The sequence below is a fragment of the Cryptotermes secundus genome, unplaced genomic scaffold (genome assembly GCF_002891405.2).
Source record: "Cryptotermes secundus unplaced genomic scaffold, Csec_1.0 scaffold746, whole genome shotgun sequence".
Lineage (NCBI taxonomy): Eukaryota > Metazoa > Arthropoda > Insecta > Blattodea > Kalotermitidae > Cryptotermes > Cryptotermes secundus.
In genome coordinates, this window is record NW_019739224.1 from 577236 (window position 1) to 596827 (window position 19592).

The window sequence follows — 19592 nt, forward strand, 5'->3', positions numbered from 1 at the left end:
AAAACAGTGGCTCCGGTATAGAAAACCGAAATTAACGAACGTGGGGGTTGGTTGCGCTGACCATGTGACACCCTCTATCCGCTAAAGTTGGCACTAACCTTCGCCGACAAGCGGCGGTCGCTCAGTCGGCATAATTCGCTTGGGGACTAAAACCACGTTCTTTTTTGTTGTTTTTTGATCCAAACTTACTCATCCCTAAGGCTGTTAACCCTTTCCATGTTTAGATTTTCGGGTGAAAGATAATATTCATTTCATATCTACATAACAACTGGAATTATGTTTTTGTGATTACTTATATGGCTGGAAAACCTACCGTTCAAATCGCAGGACACACATTTTTATATGACGATATGAAAACCAGTGTAAGTTGCGGGAGATGATAATTTAGAACGAAGGTAACTGTAAGATATAGAGGAAGGTTCAAAGGAGGCTGTACGAATATTTATGATCCAGTTTCTGACCACCTATAAAATATAATATGTATTGTGAGGTTAAGGGGCACATGGATTAGCGTATCAGGAACAACCGAAGAGTCAAGATTGATTGAATTGCAGAACATGAGCACGAACATCAGTGTGGATAGAAGCGATGCGAAAATCACATAAGACCCAACAAGAATTATTTTTAGAGAACCTGGAAACTTATGGAATATTGAACAAGTGCATCGAAAAATACAGTTCTTGCGTAGAAATTAAGATACCGTCTAATCGTTATGCAATTAATTTGTCAAAATGTTTGAAATTTGCTTTGTGGTTTTGCTTGCCTTCAAAGAGACCTATAGGTCTGCACATGGCCCGAAATTTCTATTACTTGCGAAAATAGGAAAGTTCCCAGAAAGTTAGGATTCCACTTCACGCAGAAGCCTACATACGCCTTCAGTTGTGGCCAGATGCCATAGTTGCGAATTGCATGGGATTGTTTCTGCTTCCGAGCGCCGGAACTGCAATAGGAACCCTTCTTCAGGGAGTCTGGCGCGTCGCAGTTCTGTTCACGCGTTTTAGCATGCATGAACCGAATGTTGACTGTGGTCATGTTGTGGAATGGAATGCTATTCCGTCACGAGCCAGTGATATGCAGTGTTATGTTATCGTGATCGTAGACGAGACCCGTTGACCCAGACGGACTGTTTGGTCTCGCATCTCATGAGTGCTTACTCACACATGGAAAAACAATACAGCATTTATCAGGATTTCTGTATGTCCATTCTTAAAAGACGTAAATATATACAAAATGGTAAAGGTAAAAGGTAAAGCTGTGTGTGCGTTTTTCTGTGTGTGTGTACAGGTAGAGGCCTTGCGACGAGCTGATCACCCGCCCAAGGAGGCCTACCGAATGTGTAAGATCTAGAAAAACCGAAGTGAACGGAGAAGTTCATGGAGGTAGGCCTAGGCCCACTGGGGCTGTAGTGCCAAGGAGAAAAAAAGGTAAAGTAATTAAGCACTACGCCATGAAGGCGTATGAGGGAGTGGATGTATAGATCCACATTTTCTTGACCTCGGCACTAGCTGGAGGTGAGTGGTTAGTTCCACGCCCCGGCCGCTTTACCTCCGGTGAAAGAACCCCCAGTACCCATTGGATAGGAGGTTGGGTGGACCTGGACGACATGGAGAAGAGAAAAGTTTTCACCGTACAAGGACTCGAACTCCGACCCCTCGGTCTTCCAGGCCGTAGCCAATCGCTATCCCGGCTCCTATAGACACAATGATAGAAAAGGATTCCTCGTATTCTGTCCCATAAATAAACTAATTAAGTAGCCAACAAACTTTATGGAGCTGAGCCCTTCTTTAGAAACCGCCATTTGTGCAGCTACTCAAGAACTTCCCAGCATTTTATGGAACCAGAAGTTTCATTACCGTGTTCAATAGAGCCCTCCACTGGTCCCTATCCTGAACCAGATAGATCGAGTCCATACCACCCCATCTTGTCTCTGTAAGATTGTATTTGGCGAAGAGACCAAGTTATGAAACTCCACGTTATGCATTCCCTCCCATACAGATCAGTTAATGAACTCCAATCTTCTGCCGTCTATATGGCGACGTATCCTTGACACGCTAGTTGGATGCGTTGATGACTGGCCAAGCGAGTGTCCCTGCCGTACGTCACACGATTCTGCAAGCTAAGAGGAGGTTACTTTACCTGCTGAACTGAGTTTCTCGCAGCGAACAGTGGTGATCAGGTCAAGGAGAGGCGTTCAGCGTGCAGTAGGATATAAGAACTGCGTAAAGGTTTTAGTTGGCAAACATGAAGGGAAGAGAATATAAGCGCATTTGTGAGGATGACAATAAAACGGATCTTCAGTGTAGCAGGGTCTGAGGCTGTAGACTGAATTCAGTTGTCTCAGGGCAAGGTTTTGTGGTGGAATCTCCTGAACACGATAATGAGCTTTCGAGTTCCATAAAAGATTGAAAAGTTATTGGCAAACTTAGAGACATAATTTTATCAAGGGGTGGGGGGTTGTTCCACTGCAGAGTTAGTTGCCACGACGATGGCAGTAATTATGGAGAGAGACGTGAATGGATCCCGTAGCTTCTAAAATGTCTATGACATTTTCTTCTGTTAGAGAAATGTTAATGTTCGTGGAGGTAGGCCTAGGCCCACTGGGGCTGTAGTGCCAGGGGAAAACAAAGAGAGAAATTTTAATATTGCATTGGGAGTAACGCTCTGCTGAAAGATTCCTCCATAAGACAGAATGTACGTAATTACGATGAAAATAATTGTAGCTCACACAGAAAAGAGAAAGATTTGGCGTTTGGGATAGTGATCATGAAATTGTCATGCTGTTCTCAGCAGACTGTGTTGTTATTGAATACGCTCATCCCGACAAGGAATTCTTAACCTAAAAATATTATGTCTCTGCACATTATCCAGCGTCCTGTTTTGTCTAGAACGTCGGTCCGGAGATAGGGACTAGCTCTATCGAATGAGTCCAACTGAGTAGGTTTTACCTGAAGACGGAGAAAGAATCCAGTCTCCGAAACGTTGTGTTTAAAAAATAAACAGGACGGTGTTTTTAGATGAAGACAGGACGATGAATTATGTCCAGAAACATAATATTTGTACTAAGAAACTTTGATTTTATTTTTGTTTTTGGAACGCAAGCACTAACTACCCCCCTTTCACTGTAGTGTAATTATAGGCCTATATTTTACTATAAGAGTTTTTTTATAGAGTAGGATTGAACTCAAACTGCAAGAAAGTGTAACAACTTCCTTGCTGAGATTCTAAGTAGAAAAATATTTTGGGGGGTTACTTTTTGGGGGTAACCGGGACAGAGCGGTCGGTATAGCGACAGACTACAGGATGGGCCGTCGAAGGGTCGGAGGTTGAGTCCCAGTGGAGTCAAGACTTTTCTCTTCTTGAAGTCGTCCTGACCAGCTCTGGGGCCCACTCACCCTCCTCTCCAATGGGTACAAGGAGCTGTTTCCCCGGAGGGTAAAGTGGCCGGAGTGTGAAGCTGACCACTCACCTCCAACTTAGTGCTGAGATCAAGAAAATGTGGATCTATACATTCACTCGCCCATACATCTGCATGGCGTAGTGCTTCATTAGTAAAGCACAGGGACATATTTACCCTTTTTACGTTTTTGTGTTCAACTTAGCTTCCTTTTATTGATAATGGCACAGAATCAGGTCTTGCAAAGCAACGCATGTCGATCCAACAAACGGTTATGTCGCGCCATCACACCTCATTCATTTACTGGTTCCGTCGTTAATCAGTCATTCATGCTTAGTGAAAAAAAAAGCGTGAGATTCGCCGGGAAAATTACCGTGGGAAATAAGTTTATGGATGGAATTTTCTATAGTGTGAGAAAACTAATTTTTCATTATTCAGTAGCATTGTTATTATCCCGGATGTGTTATTGTTTCGAAATTTTGACCTTGGTCACTTCTTCTGAACATGAGTGTTTGTTGATGCCCTGTCTGGTGCTTGAGGTCTAGGCGTGTTAACTCTTCGTTCTGAATACCGATTTCGTCGATAAATTAACAAAATGATACTGTTACGTGTATGAGTGATTATAGGTGGGGTGTGAGTTGGTAATTGGAGTTATTGAACACTTACAGATCGTAACTATTAGTATTTGTAGCGCTATCACTAATCCACACGCTTTGCAGTTCACTACAACACGTGCTAAGTCTTTTCAGTGTGCTGTGTCTTCACCAGTCGTTCCCTGATGACGGATCTCAACAATGTCCTCTGTTTCCGTGCTCACGTTCTTACCAGCTGGCAACTATCTAACAATTAACTCATTGCTCCAACTGTCCTGCTTACATCTCGTCACGGACCTCACAGAAAACACCATTCCTCTGTTGCTGTTTCCAATTGTCGTACAAACATGCTTCTTTGCGAAGCCGTTACTCAGTAACGGCTCTCATGTTTTTGTTCATCTCAAGGTCGTTTCCCAGCAGCAGGTCTACATGCCACGATATTTTAAGTTTTCAGTAATTTGTTAACCTAATTTGACCCATTCTATTTAGTGTGATATCTAAAATATTTGGCTTCGGGCTGGACCACTGAGGTTTGATTCCCGAGTGGAGCAGGAACCGTCGTAACAAGATGAGTCGCTGTCGAAGCGGAGGCCAGTGACCACTCGACATTTGTTCCGTGTGGGGTCTTAGGAATTGGTTTAGATTTTCCATTTTCCACATGTCGCAAAGCAGTGAGGCACACTTTTTCTTTGAAAGGGCAGCATCGACAATCTGTGATGTCCCATTGATTCATCAGCAACAGTAAACGCAGATGTTGACATATATCAAAACTAGCTTCATCAGCTTGTTCTTATAAAATTCGGAATATTTTCGAATATAATTTTCTGGACATTCTCTTCTTAACTAAATATGTTCCCCCCGAATAGTACAGTATACTTTTGGTTTAAATCTGAATTTTTAGTTCCAGACCGTTGTCCGAAGTTACACGCCTTAGACACACGTAAGCGTATGATTCTTATCATTCTGTGGTACTTCTCTAACAGGTTAAAACTTCTCTGTCCATTGCTCTTGAAATGCCCTATTTCCTTCTCTTGATTTCCGCTTAAATTTCACTTTTGTCAGCCATGGATTTTTTTTTCTAGGAAGTGAACGATTTCACGTAAAACACACGCCTTTAATAATTACTACGTCGTAACTAAGCACTTCAGTGCGCTACAAACCTTTACGTGAAGGTCCTCTTACAGAGAAACTCACAATACAAAAAAGTATACTCACAAGTCACAACTTTTTTTTAATTCGCTTAGTGGGGGTGGAGTCCAACTGGGTCCACTCGGCACGGCGGCCAATGATTGGCCTATTGTAGCCTGCCCCGGGTGATTATGATGATGGAGAATTTGGTGGAATGAAGATTGGCAGGGGAAACTGAAGTACTCGGAGAAAACCCGCCCCAGCGTCAGTTTGTCCACCACAAATCCCACTTGACCAGACCCGGGATCGAACCCGGGCCGCCGCGGTGGGAATCCAGCGACTAACCGCTTGAGCTATGGCGCGGCCCAAGACACAACTTACTGAACGAACTAACAGCTTTATTGCAAACCGAAAGTCCGTTATAACGATGGAAATATTTCTTCGGTTGGCAACACAAACAGAAATATTTCGGTACAAAATATTAATATTGCAGAGAGCGGTTCGTTTAATTCGAAGCAGCGATAGCTGGAACTCTCACAAACCACATCGGCAGTATTTCAATGAAACAAATGTCTTCCTGCCCTGGTTTCGAATTGGCAGCTGCTGGGCGACGGTACTGTCACATTCAGACGGAAGCAACCCTGCGGAAACATATTTCACCCCAGCGAGGATATGTTGAGAATTCTATACTCTTGTAGTGTCGATGTCTCAAATGAGCAACACAGAAAATGTACACATGGCCGCATTTATTTACGTGTCAGGTACTACTTGGTTTCAAAGGACAGCACAAAGAGCATTGGCTCGCCCTGGATTGTCACGCATTTTTAAATCAATACTTAACACACTTGGTGGACGTGTAGGATTGTGCCAGTCAGTACTGTTCTCGTGACAGATCCCATGTCGACAACAAACGGATTTAGTACGAAGCGTCTTCTAGTTCTAACTTTGCTGATGCTTTTACCCTCGCGCGAATTGTATTCAACAGAACATTCCTAAGTTCGCAACAGATGCGTCATTAAGAGGCCCATTGGTTGTTGTAAGATCATCATTCGAGACGTTCTCGAATTTCGTTTATAACTTCTATCACTTTATTTATTAACCTGTTTCTTGTGTTGTACACTTTAAATTGAAATAATAGTGACTTCAAAGACAAAACAACATATATAAATAGAAAAAATTCAAGAACATAATAACATGAACTGAAAGGAATGATTTGTGAAGTACAGAGCAAGTGTGCCTAATATGAAATACTTTTTCTTTTAACATTATATGAAATTGCAACCAAATTCTTGAGCATGACTTCCCGAAAAAGGATCTGTCCCTAAGATAATATTCCTTTTTTATGTTCAAATTATCATAAATACATTTTAAGTATCATGCCGTTTTCAATCAAGTATAATTAGAATGATCAAGTCAAGGAGGATGAGGTGGGCAGGGCATGTAGCACGAATGGTGGAGAAAAGAAATGGATATAGGGTACTGGTGGGAAAGCCAGAAGGAAGGAGACGACTGGGAAGACCAAGGCATACGTGGATGGACAATATTAAAATGGATCTTAGAGAGATAGGATGAGATAGTGTAGATTGAACTGATCTGGCTCAGGATAGGGACCAGTGGAGGGCTCTAGTGAACACCGTAATGAATCTTCGAGTTCCATATAACGGTGGTAAATTCTTGAGTAGCTACACAATTGGCGGCTTCTCAAGCAAGGCTCAGTTCCATGAGTAAGTATTTTTCTTATTGCTAGTGGGGTGGGACTAAGTCCCTTGTACTGCGGCCACTTCTGGCCTATTGTACCAGCCCCAGATGATAGGTGAGGGTGATTGTGGAGTAATTAGTGGAACGAAGATTAGCAGGGGAAACCGAAGTACTCGGAGAAAACCCGCCCCAGCGTCATTTTGTCCACCACAAATCCCACTTGACGAGACCCCGGGATCGAACCCGGGCCACCGCGGTGGGAAGACAGCGACTAACAGCTTGAGCTATGGCGCGGCCAAATTGAGGTCTAAGTAGAATATTTGGCTGCAAAGGGGTGGGGGGATAACAGGAGAAAATGTTATAATGAAGAGCGCCTTAACATATTTTGCAAACAGCATGGGGCGATAAATTCGAGGAGGATTAGAAAAGCGGAACACGTAGCACGAAAGACGAGCTTAAAATGAATGTACAGTTTCAATCGAAAATCTCCCAGACTATTCTTTCCCAATGTTATCCTCCCATCTACACCTACGTGTCAACCATGTTGATGTAGCGATAACTTCCTACGTTTTTATTAAATAAGTGCTAGGTTCGAATCTCGGCCGCTTTAGCGCCTATTCTGATTAAGGTTTTTCGTGGTTTTCCTAATTCCTTCCAGGAAATTTATGAGTAATTTCCTCGGTTGGGCTATAACCGCTTGCTTTAGAATCGTTTACAATTATTCAGTCATCTCTATATGGTCTCGGGACTGAAAACGTTACGTAACCCACAATAAAATACATATCGATGTTCTAAGTTGGCCTATTCTGTTCAAGATTTCCGACCAAAATTCTATAGGCCTATGCGTTCATCGCTTCTTCCATGCGTGCTACATGCTTGTTAGTCGTATCCCCCAGGGACGCCACAACAACAATCAGCGATCAGTATGAACTATTAACTATTCTGAAGAAATAAATAGGCGTATTACAGCGGAAAGCTATTCTAAACTGTGTGAATACACAAATTGTATGTTAACGCATCGGAAACTTACTCTCGTTCATTTATTTCCCTTAGATGTTACATGAAACCAGTTTATTACACATTTAGTAGTTTATTCCACAATAAAGTCACTTTTGTATGTAGCCGAACTCTGCATGGAGACATCCCACCGGCATATCAGTTTATTGACGCCAAATCAACTGCGTGCCCTACTTCTCCAGTTATGTCCTTGTTGTGGTAGATACGTAGAATTGTACGGTGATTGAAGAAAGCAGTCTTCTGGGATTTGGCATCGTGTATATGTGGTGTTAACCGACGTTTCGGAGGAACGTATCGCCTCCATCTTCAGGATAGAAGAAGATACCGTGAGAACCGGTAAAAGCAGTCTGCTTTTACCGGTTCTCAAGGTATCTTCGCTTGCAGATTTCTTATATTTTTNTCGGTAGGACTCCTTGGGCGGGTGATCAGCTCGTCGCAAGGCCTCTACCTGTACACAAACACAGAAAAACGCACACACACAAACTAAAGATCCATGCCCTGAGTGGGATTCGAACCCACGATCCAAGTTTCCAAGCGAGCGAAGACAGTGCATGCCTTAGACCGCTCAGCTACCGTGGCCGGCTTAGAAGTGACATAGTCCACGTAATTTTTTAGTAGCAGACTTTCAAGAGCAAATTTTTAACGTTCACACTTCGCTAATTTAACTTTAATGAGACTATAGATATGGGTTAGAGGATTTTTATTATTTTGCTTATATTTTTACGTATAAAATTATTTGTCGTGTTTATTGCTTACATAAAATGTGTATAATGAATATTTTCTTGAAATTGGCGAGGGCGCTGTAATTACTTGTAGTCACGGATTGTAAGCGTTCAATGGGTCTAGTTACCAATCCAAACCCAGTCTCTAGTCTCTAAAATCGTGACAGTAAAAAAACGACAGGGTACCCGGCTTCCAGACGGGGAAGTGAAATGAGCACCTCCATAACACAGTGGTCATTCGATATCAGTCGTAAATTAGCTCTCTAAAGGAGCCGATAAGGAAAGAGAACAGTAGGCTCTCATGTTATAAAAGCAGACAGACAGACTTCACCCCTAAACTCATTTTCCGGGAAAATAAACAAGCGTTATTGTTGGTTTAACAGTAATGTTATTGACTTGTGCATAACAATTTATTGTTGGAAGGGCGACTCGCTTTCTGTCAGTCTATCTGAAATGTAAAGCCCAAAAGCTAAGGACTGTGAGTTTCAGGAAAATGAATTTTTTTAATCTGGAGTTGATTGTATTGTCACGCATAGGAAGTAAGCTTGAGTAATAATTGTGGGTTCTAGATTTGATGACTGAATTTATTACAATTACAGTTGATTATAACAGTTCACACACTGAACTCCTTCTTGATAACGAATCTCTCGCTGTTGTCTGGAAATTGGGGAGTCTCTAGTCTCTCGAATTCTCTGCACGACTCACGGCTTCTCAGCTACGACTGGCTGCAAACGACTATCGCTGTCCCCAATAAACTTTCCGCGCGGACTCCATAGAAAACACCTATTATTGTAGATGTCTTTACAGTTCTGTTGCTCAGCAATGCCCAGTGCTGAGCAACAGAACTGTAAAGACATCTATAATAATAGGTGTTTTCTATGGAGTCCGCGCGGAAAGTTTACTGGGGACAGCGATGCCCAGATATGTTATTTGTTGTGTATTGTTGTACCCGTTACCCAGCAACGGATTGTTTAATAAGAATCTGTCTTCGTGGGACCGTGTTTATCGAGTCGTTGCCAAGCAGTGGATCGATACGTCACAATATTATAGCATTTTCCCTCTCATTTATGACTTCTTGAAGCAACAAAGTGTCAAACTACAGGAATATCGATTGTTACCGCCACACTGGCTTGCTCGATCCCAGTTATTCTTTTCCCTTTCAAGCACCAAAGAAACACGACCTCATATCGACTTGGGAACACAACACAACACAACACAACACAAAGCGCGGCTTGCCAATGTGAATATAATGCATACAGGAAGAGGAAGCGTCAGATGTTCTTTCATTACATAACATTTCCGTCTTGATTGCAACCAAGGAAGCGACCCTGAAAATCTTCGGCAGTTATTTCGCGAAAGCCTTGCATGTAGCTCCTAAGCCGATAATTCATGTTCTGTGGGGAGAAGAGGGGGACTGTTATCGCTCGTGACTTACATTTTTCTGCCCAAAAAAGCGCACCAACACATAATAACACGGCAAATTACATTACGCAATAATAATGATATTTTGTGAGAGTGTTTCTTATAGCTCTTAACTAACAGTCTGTCATCTGAACAGGATGTGGATGACAAAATACAAACGCGAGATAATAATGTAAATTATATTTGTAAGATTTGAGGCTTTCACGGCGGTGACTATGAAGAAAGCAGTCTTCTGGGATTTGGCACCGTGTATATGTGGTGTTAACCGACGTTTCGGAGGAACGTATCGCAGACTGTCACAGTCTGCTTTTACCGGTTCTCACGGTCTCTTTGCTTGCAGAGTTCTTACATATTTTTTCTTCTACCCTGAAGATGGAGGCGATACGTTCCTCCGAAACGTCGGTTAACACCACATATACACGGTGCCAAATCCCAGAAGACTGCTTTCTAAATTATTTTTGTTATTAAGAATCACTGTTATTTTTACAAGATGTATTTAAGCCGACACAAGAAGGTCAAATAGTCTGATGTCCGTGTGCTTCTTAAACTATTTAATCATGGCTGTTTTATTTCGTTAGTACATGTTATGAACCTTTGTTTTGCTGAATGGACATTAGCCTCACACTAGAATGGTGTTTTGCGAATTGTAAGTAACTCCTCATTAGACAAATATATTTTCAAATATTAGAATACTTGGCATAAATGTATGTATTTCAATAAGACAGTAGCTCTTGAAGGAAATGTCTTCCAATTTAAATTAGTGCCAACTACATATTTATCAAACCATGGCAGCTTATTTGTGAATCTAATGTGTACTCATGTACTTGCTGTTCTGTTTTTGCGCAAAGTAATTTACCTTACGCAGGTCGTTAGCCTCGTCTCAGCTAAACAAGTATTATAGTCCGTAGAGCAGACATTTTCATAAAGTTAAAGTTGCTGGGTCTTAAGACCCCTGACGTTTCTGTAATAAATGTCAAAACAATTTCCAGATTGGATATGAGAACTTTCAGAAGCGCCTGTGTTGACATCGCGCGTGTTAACTGTTAACTAAGTGAGGAAGCGCCTTCCCCTGGCCTCCTTCACCCTCTACAGAATCGCCAATAAAGTCCCGGGGAGGGGGAGAATTTTAATAGTAATAATATATAGGAATCATTTAACAAGAACGTGTATAACATTAATAACACAATTTTAATAAGCAGTTAAATTACTACACTTCATACTCCCTTAAAACTAAAGGTATAAAAATGTTACACTTTCAAATACTTTATTTTATGATACATCAAGTTATATCGATACACGAATTATTATTAATATGTACAACTTGTTATTGAACCTGCATAAAATGTGTGGGACATATTTATGTAGACATTTCAGTCAACAGTAGGAACATTTGTAACGGCAAAAACTAGTGGATGATGCATTATTAAGAAATCTGTTTTTTTGTTTCTTCTGAAAGCAATATACATAGCAGTTCTACCTCAGTAGGCGTCTGTTATAACGGGAGTAATGATCAGATATAGGCCACTGAAAATTAAGCAACAGAGAACATGATTTAATATTTCAAATTCTTTGTAATTTCTTCACTACATAACATCCTTCTGATGGACTTTGAAATTATATTCCAAAATCCGCATTTACTTTTCCAGCATTGTGGTTTTAATTAATAAAGGTCATTTGCACAAGTTTCAACGCAATGTTGGATCAACTTAGGAGGCGAGATGAACAGAATGACCGAGTATGAGTAACGCGAGATAATGCAATGGAAAGAAATAGAAAATGAGTGCTACTTCCGTGCTTGATCATTTATAGCAAGCTTCTGTTTCATGAAACTCTCATAATTCTTCTTTATTTTTCCCTTGGCACTACAGCCCCACTGGGCCTGGGCCTGCCTCCAAGAACTTCTCCGTTCACTTCGGTTTTTCTAGATCTTACACTTTCGGTAGGACTCCTTGGGCGGGTGATCAGCTCGTCGCAAGGCCTCTACCTGTAGACAAACACAGAAGAACGCACACACACAAACTAAACATCCATGCCCTGAGTGGGATTCGAACTCACGATCCTGGTTTCCAAGCGATCGAAGACAGTACATGCCTTAGACCTCTCGGCTACCGTGACCGGCACTCTCATAATTCAGTCCTAAATTTATCCATCATTACGTAACTTAACGAACTGAGCACGTTTATACAGCCACAAAGCTATAAATATGTATTCGGGAAGGTTCGGCTTGAGTCTCGTTCGATACACTGACTGTCCTCGGTTCTCCCAAGCACATCGAGGGCAGTATCGCGATTAGGCCAATACCGCCTCCTTCCAGATCCTCTCCATTTCATTATTTACCAGTCATCTTGCTACTGCTCATAATAACAGAGTCGTAAAGTAAAACTAAAATAAACCAAATAAATTAATACAGATTTCACATAGTATTTCTTAAGTAAATTCAAGTTTCATGACCCAAAACCCATTTGTGGGGCGTGCAATCAAAATTGAAGTGGTCGAATGCAAAGGTATACAAGTAATTTCTCCTTAGTTTTTAGAAAAAAAAATTTAAAATTAAAAAAATATATAGGGGATTCTTGCAAATGTTATTAACCTGTTTAATTGTGACTTTTTAGCTGACAAATTGGAAAATGTCTGAAATATACGTATAGTGCATATTATTGCAAATTGCTCTGTTTTCTACAGGGTTTTTTCAGAAGTTGTTATTGTGCTTTTGCCATTTTTCTACTAATAACTCGAAAATAAACTAAATTTAGACCCTTCATGTAATTTATTTCACTTTATTTTCTACCTTCATGGGTCATAATGTGTCAGTGCTCTCGCACATATTTTGAAAGAAGACTGCATAATCTTCGAACAAAGATGAAATCTAGAATAGCTGTTCCGATTTATTCAGCATTCGCATCTTGTTCTTCGCCAGTAATCAGTTTTGCCTATCCTTTCTCCTTCCATGGCCTCGTGACGAAGAAGGAAGAGGTGGGATCCATGATGTACTCGTCGGATGAGCTGCAGTGCACTTGTATCCCTTTGCTCAAAATATATCTGAGGTTTTAGTAACCATGAAATATCTTAACTTGCCTGCCCCATCTCGCTTCACCTCATGTAAACAATTCAGTATATTGAAGGAAATACAAGAATTCTCGTAGTATTACAGATAAGTACATAGACCTACATTTCAGTGTAATGCAAGCATTGTGTTAATATATATATATATATATTCACTAAATGTATGGATTATTAACTAGAACAAATCATTTAAGAGTTTATAGTTTCAATTCAATACAGTTGTTCATTTATTTACGTGCCGAGCTCAGCAGCCAATGGCCAATTACGGAGTCACCACAAATACAAATATAATAAATACAATAATAATAATAATTTACTTTACTTAAATGTTTGTTTATTTACATGATAACGTAACCGTCCAATACCGAATATTCAGAATAATTATAGCAGAACATCAAGAAAATGAAACGTTTGAATATGTGTGTATTAAATTTAGCTGCACATCCGTAGCAGGAAGTTGGGAACTCGATTTGGTAGGAAAGGAAACAGCTTTTCTGAAAAAAAATATTTTTCGGGAATGCGGTTATTATACGTACCAGAGCATTCTTTAGATTGCACAACACGAAACTGCATTAATCTATTGAAATAATTTGAAATAGGAACCGTTTTAATTGTAGATATTAAAAGGTAATGAATATTTATTTGCACGTAAATACTGACACAGCTTTTCTGTTACTAATTTTTATGTTATATATATACATTTAACATTTATTTGACTGAAGGTTGACGATGGTAATACTGGACACCAGTCAATATCCTTTAGACACACCTGTGATAAACCTGAAAATTTTTCCCAATTTTATCCACTACAGACACAAATGACGTACACTGCAAATAGAGAGTTACAATATTCACGCAAGGGCGATCTGATACCAGGAGCCAGGATAGCACAGTCGGTATAGCGACTGGCTACTGGCTGGACGACCGAGGGGTCAGAGTTCGAGTCCCTATAAAGGAAAAGTGGTTCTCCTCCCCACGTCTCCCAAACCGGTTCTTGGACCCAACCAGTCTCCTTTCCAATGGACACCAGGGACTCTTTCCCCGGGGGTAAAGCGCCCAGGGCTTGAAGCGGACTCTTTACCTCCAAATAGTGCCAAGTCAAGAATACGTGGTTCTATACATCCACTCCACCATACGTCTTCAGGGCGTAATGGTTAATTAATTAAGTACAGGGAAAACCTTACTTTACGGTATGATAATATGCTTACTTTGTAGACTGGTAATCGCATTAGTAATAAGAAAATAAGGAAGAAAATCGAACGAAGTTTGACCCACTATTTGCAACCTAATAGCCAAGTATAAAATGAAAGCAGTTTAAACCATTTGCTAGAGATACAGTGCATCACTATGCCGATTCTAATACGTTATAATATGATTTTCCCCTTCGTAACACCCCACCTAATCAAGTTAATTTAACGAAGGCGCTTTCTTTGCAGAATCTGTCACCCATTTGCACATTGCGAGAGTGTAGATGTAAACTCGAATACAGAAATGGTATAATTCCACATAAATTATACTATAGCTCCGTAATTTTTATCTCTGTTTTTTAAGAAAACGATTTATAGTTTTGTTTCATTACCCTAGTACAGTGCTTTAATGTTTATGTTCTTTTCAGCTGTATTTTTGTATAATACTTAATAAATTTTTATTAATACGATCAAATAAATGTCTTCATTTATTCTCCAATAAGAATGATCTATGAAGATGACGTAAAATACAAGTCAGTGGAGAGCACCAATGACAGAGACAAAATTTTATATCGACACGCTGTTTCGTTAATAATTTCCCATTTCTCGGAAGGAAATGAAGGTGACACGGGGAGTTTGAAATTTCTAGTCAACTTGTAACTTGATATTCTTCCATATGACGCTAGATCCATATTGCTTTCAATGTCTGTAAGAGGAAGCGAAGGATGAAAATATTCCCTAGACGATAATATGCTTTGTTATACCTCCCACATGGTACGCAGAATAGACTCCTCTTACTACTCACATGCATGAGCCCCGAGCTCTGCGCCTTAATAAAAGCAAGGAGTATAAGGTATAATTTTGTATGTATCCTGCCTGTGGAAACACAGTTCTCGCTAGTGTCGACGCTTTATGGCAGAAGAAACTTTCCACTTGGTCTCAGAGATGGAAATTGATTAGTTTGAAAACCGGAAATCATGAAGGCCAGGAGGCCGTGTGGTTCTGGCAGCACGACCAATTCCATGTACAGTGCACTACGCAGATTATAGGTATTAGAATATATATAGGCAGATAGACAAGATAGTGAAATATGGATCATAGATAGTATAAACATTCATCGTATAATAATATTTTTATTTCTCACCCTTTTTACGTATCTTCAGAAAAAAAATGGATTTAGCTCCGTAAGGAAATATTGCTGGAAGTAAGTTGCACAAGACTTCTTGCTCGGTCTGCAAACGTCATAATGATTGCTCAAAGATTGTACATCTTTTAAAACACTCTTTATGCTTGCAGTATATTGTGACATATTGACCCACTGCTGGGCAACGACTCGGTGAACACATTCCCGCGGGACACAACGCGCCCAACAATAGGACGTCTATTGCTAGGAAACGGATCGGTAAACAATCCTTCTCAACAATATAGAGGATGTTTTCTGCGTGGTAGTTTGGTAGTTGAAGGTGATTGAGAATAAATAGCAAGAAAGGAGTTAGACTGTGCAAAGAAGACTTCATGTGTGACTTGAAGCTACACTGAGACTGTTATAAATCCGTTGCCAGGATACGACTAGTGAAGACTGAGGAAAGTAGTGCATGTGTAGCGGTGAACTATAAAGAATGTACGTAAATCAGCGATAACACTGTATTACCTGAGTGCCGAGTTGTGAATGTATAAAGTGAAATAAATCCAATCCAAAACTCGTCTTATAAGTCATGCGCAACCCCCCCCCCCAGAAAAGAACGTGGCAATATACTGTACTGAATATGTTTAACATTATGTAAGATTTGAGGCTTTCACGGCGGTGACTATGAAGAAAGCAGTCTTCTGGGATTTGGCACCGTGTATAAGGTATGTTAACACCACTTATACACGGTGCCAAATCTCAGAAGACTGCTTTCTTCATGTTTAACATTATTAGGCATTCTCTTATTTCCAGTGGTGCCTAACGATACTTGATCATAATGAATATGATGAACCGATATGTTGAACGAATGAGGTGCTGTATAACATCAAAGAATTTACAAACATGTAAAGTTTCTAACGTATTCGCCCGAAGATATTTTTAAAACAATGAATTGTCAAGTAGCCATAGTACCTAAGAAACGTACCAATTACTGGGTGTATATTTTCTGAACTTTAGATATTAAAATATATTCATGATTTATGCGAAATTTCAAGTGTATGAACAAGGTGCACCTTATGCTGAGTACAATGCAAGGAATAAGAACAGAAGTTCATAAAATATATACAAAAGTATTCTGCATTTAAAACCAAGTAGACACTATCGTATCAACATTTGTTTTTATTGACGCTACATGTTTCTACCCTTATACTTGGTCATCATCAGGAGTGCAATGATACAAGACTCAGTTGTTGAATTGCATCAGATTTTTCAATAAGGATCCTTATTGTGCACTTGAATGTTTTTAAATGCATAAATTGAATTTTTCAGTTAAAATTTTTAAATACTCAGATAATAAAATTTAAAAATTAGAGACTAAAGACTGAAACATAAAAATTAAAATTGTACTAAAATGGTAATGAAGTACGTATTTTGCGATAAATCTTTTTTAAAATTTTGTGATCGCTACGTGCTGACGTGATTTTCTGGTGTTAGAAACGACTATAGTTTGGGGCGCCTGCGTACCGGGATCCTCTCATAAGTTAGTTGACCTTACTATCGTCTTGTGGACCTTATGCTCGTTATTCTGTATTTCACCCACTAGGTTGTTTGTTTGGAGTGATGTATATTAGATTTTCTTATGATGATATGTGTACAGGCTGCTCCCTGTGTTGATGTCGCTATGTTGTACGCAGGTCCCCACATTATAGTCGTTTCTACCACCAGAAAATCGTATCAACACGTAGCGGTCATTAATCTTTAGTCTTTAACTTTTTAAATTTATTATCTAAGTATTTTAAAATTCTGAAGACTCAATTTATGCATTTAAAACACTCCAGAGCACAATAAACGTCCTTGTTGAAGAATTAGGTACAATAATTAGATGCAATTCAGCAACTGAGTCTGATGATGACCCAGTATAAGGGTGGAAACATGTAGCGTAAAGGAAATGTTGATACGACAGTGTCTACTTTGTTTTAAATAGAGAATATTGTTGTGTAGACTGCAGCTGCATACTTTTGTATGCATTTTGTGTACCTTGCTTATAACACACAACAGGATGCGTACTATTAAGAGCAGAAGTAGTCAGCGGCTTCTATGTTTGACAGCGTCATTTGTATGCACATATTCTGTATTACAGTTCTTTCGATGAATACAAATTTTCCTTTGTTGCCGTCATAAAATCAAGTTTATCTTTATGCAGACGCGTTTCTCTTCGCTGCACGCCTTCTGAAAACCAGGTAACCGATAATAACAATCACAACGACGCCCAGAAGAACGGCACCGACAACAATTGGAACCGTTTGGTCATCCGAAGTATACTCGCTGCTGTTCTCTTCTATGCTGTTTTCCGCCTTCAGAAATTCGTAGAGTGGTTGGAAGTACTCGAGCAGCGCCGAACCGTTCATTTTACTTTCACCGGTCAGTATTTGCAGAGCTTCGGTCCAGTGGCGGGAGCTTCCAATACTCAAGCCATCCCTGACAGACACAACCAGACTCTCAGTCCACGAAACACTTTCAGTAAACAAAAAAATAGTGAAATAAAAGAACAATTTTATCTTCTGGAATATACTGCCGTGTAGTCCGGTGAGAGGCAAACGCCTATTCGGTGGAATCTCCTGTTTGTTGCTCTTCCTGGCATGTTCTTCAACTCTGAAGATGGATGCGAATTATTCCTCCGAAATGTCAGTTGATATTCAGCCGAACTACACAGTGTTATATACCAGAAGATTGAAACCGTCAAAACAACTGCTGTGAGAACAAACATTTTAGAAGTAAAATACAATTTTTTGTTTTGAAGTATTCATCTGAAAACTGGAACAGTGCAGAAGGCAAAAGAAAAATATTCCGGGCTCTCTCAAACACCGACTGTCGTTTACGAAATTTAAAATGAAATGGTGAATCAAAAGGGACCTAGAAACAATCGCAGACACATTGTTCTGTGCAGCTGAACAAAATTTAAACTGTCATTAAATGAAGCAGAATATTTTTTTTTCAGTAAGAGGATCTAAATTTATAAATTAACAATGTTATGAAGTTATGGCAAGTCTGAAAATGTTTCTGACTATGATGTGTAACAATAAACTTTACTATTATTTTGAGCGTTGTCCAGATACCAGTTTTTTTTAAGATTGTTTCGGATAATTGACCTGTTTACGTTAACATTTTAGGGGAGGAAATATTTATATCGAATTACACCCACCAGAAACAACCACTCTAGATCACTTATTGACTAGGGACCTTCCTTGATTTACACCTGATGACGGAAACAGATCCGGCTTCCCTAAACACTATGTTTAAAAAACCAAAAGAGGATGGATGCGTCCCAAATTAACAATTACGATTCATGTTTTCAATACGCATGCGTCATTTCAAGTGTTCCCAAAAATCTTCCTTGCCCAGAAGTTTCATGCATGTATTTCATGCTCATTTGTTGTTTAAAACGTTACCGTGGATCTCTAAATAATTAACATCTGTTCTAACCTGTACAATAACAAGAGTCATCGCTATTTCTAGTACGACTTATTTGTGTTATGAATATTAAAACACAAAAACAGAATTGTTATACCATCCTCACCTCAAGAGTTGTCCTGCTTTCTGCGACTGGTATATGTCACACTTATGAAGCGGTCTGTCGGGATTGTTAGGGACATACTGCTCAGCCACGATGCACAGTGACTTGTGGAACTGGAACTGCAGGATGTGCGCCACAAAGTATCTGTAAAGTTACAGCCCGTTTTAACTTCTTTCGTAAAACAATAATTTTATTTGTATATAAGAAGGAAATATTGTCAATGTTTGTCTATTCAGAGTTTTCCATCCTATGACCTTATTATAGGGGCACTGTGTTACAAGCCGGAAGGTTGCGGGTTCGAATCCCGACGAGGTCATTGGATTTTTTTAATTGACCTATTCCTTCCACCCGTACTATTGCCTGCGGTCGACTCAGCATCTAATAGAAATGAGTACCAGGAATCTTTCTGGGGTGTAAATTGTAGCCGGCGCGTAAGGCTGATCTCACCGCCATCTGTAAGCTGATTGTCTAGAAATGTGGGAGTCTCGACGTCTCACAGCCGTATGGGCCTCTGCGGCCTGTTACAGGGATAGCGTTACCTTCTTTATGACCTTATGTATATTAATATATATTTTTTTTTATGGGCAGAATGCGATTGTGCATATGTCAGCTGAAAATCTTATGGTCATTTTGGATGCTGTTATTGAATATTTTGGCCGTTTTCAGAC

At 39.9% G+C, this 19592-nt stretch overlaps 2 protein-coding genes across 2 annotated transcripts in view; one reads left to right on the forward strand and one right to left on the reverse strand.

Moving 5' to 3' along the window:
• Window positions 1-19592, forward strand: part of LOC111871770 — a 203881-nt gene that overhangs the window by 102226 nt on the left and 82063 nt on the right. The gene's annotated exons all lie outside the window — the stretch shown is intronic.
• Window positions 16702-19592, reverse strand: part of LOC111871771 (angiotensin-converting enzyme) — a 45334-nt gene continuing 42443 nt past the window's right edge. The window contains exons 12-13 of the mRNA XM_023865089.2: window positions 18928-19068; window positions 16702-17828 (exon numbers count right to left, since the gene is read on the reverse strand). Coding sequence (XP_023720857.1) covers window positions 17546-17828; window positions 18928-19068 — 424 coding nt within the window. The 3' untranslated portion in view covers window positions 16702-17545. The remainder of the gene's footprint in view (window positions 17829-18927; window positions 19069-19592) is intronic.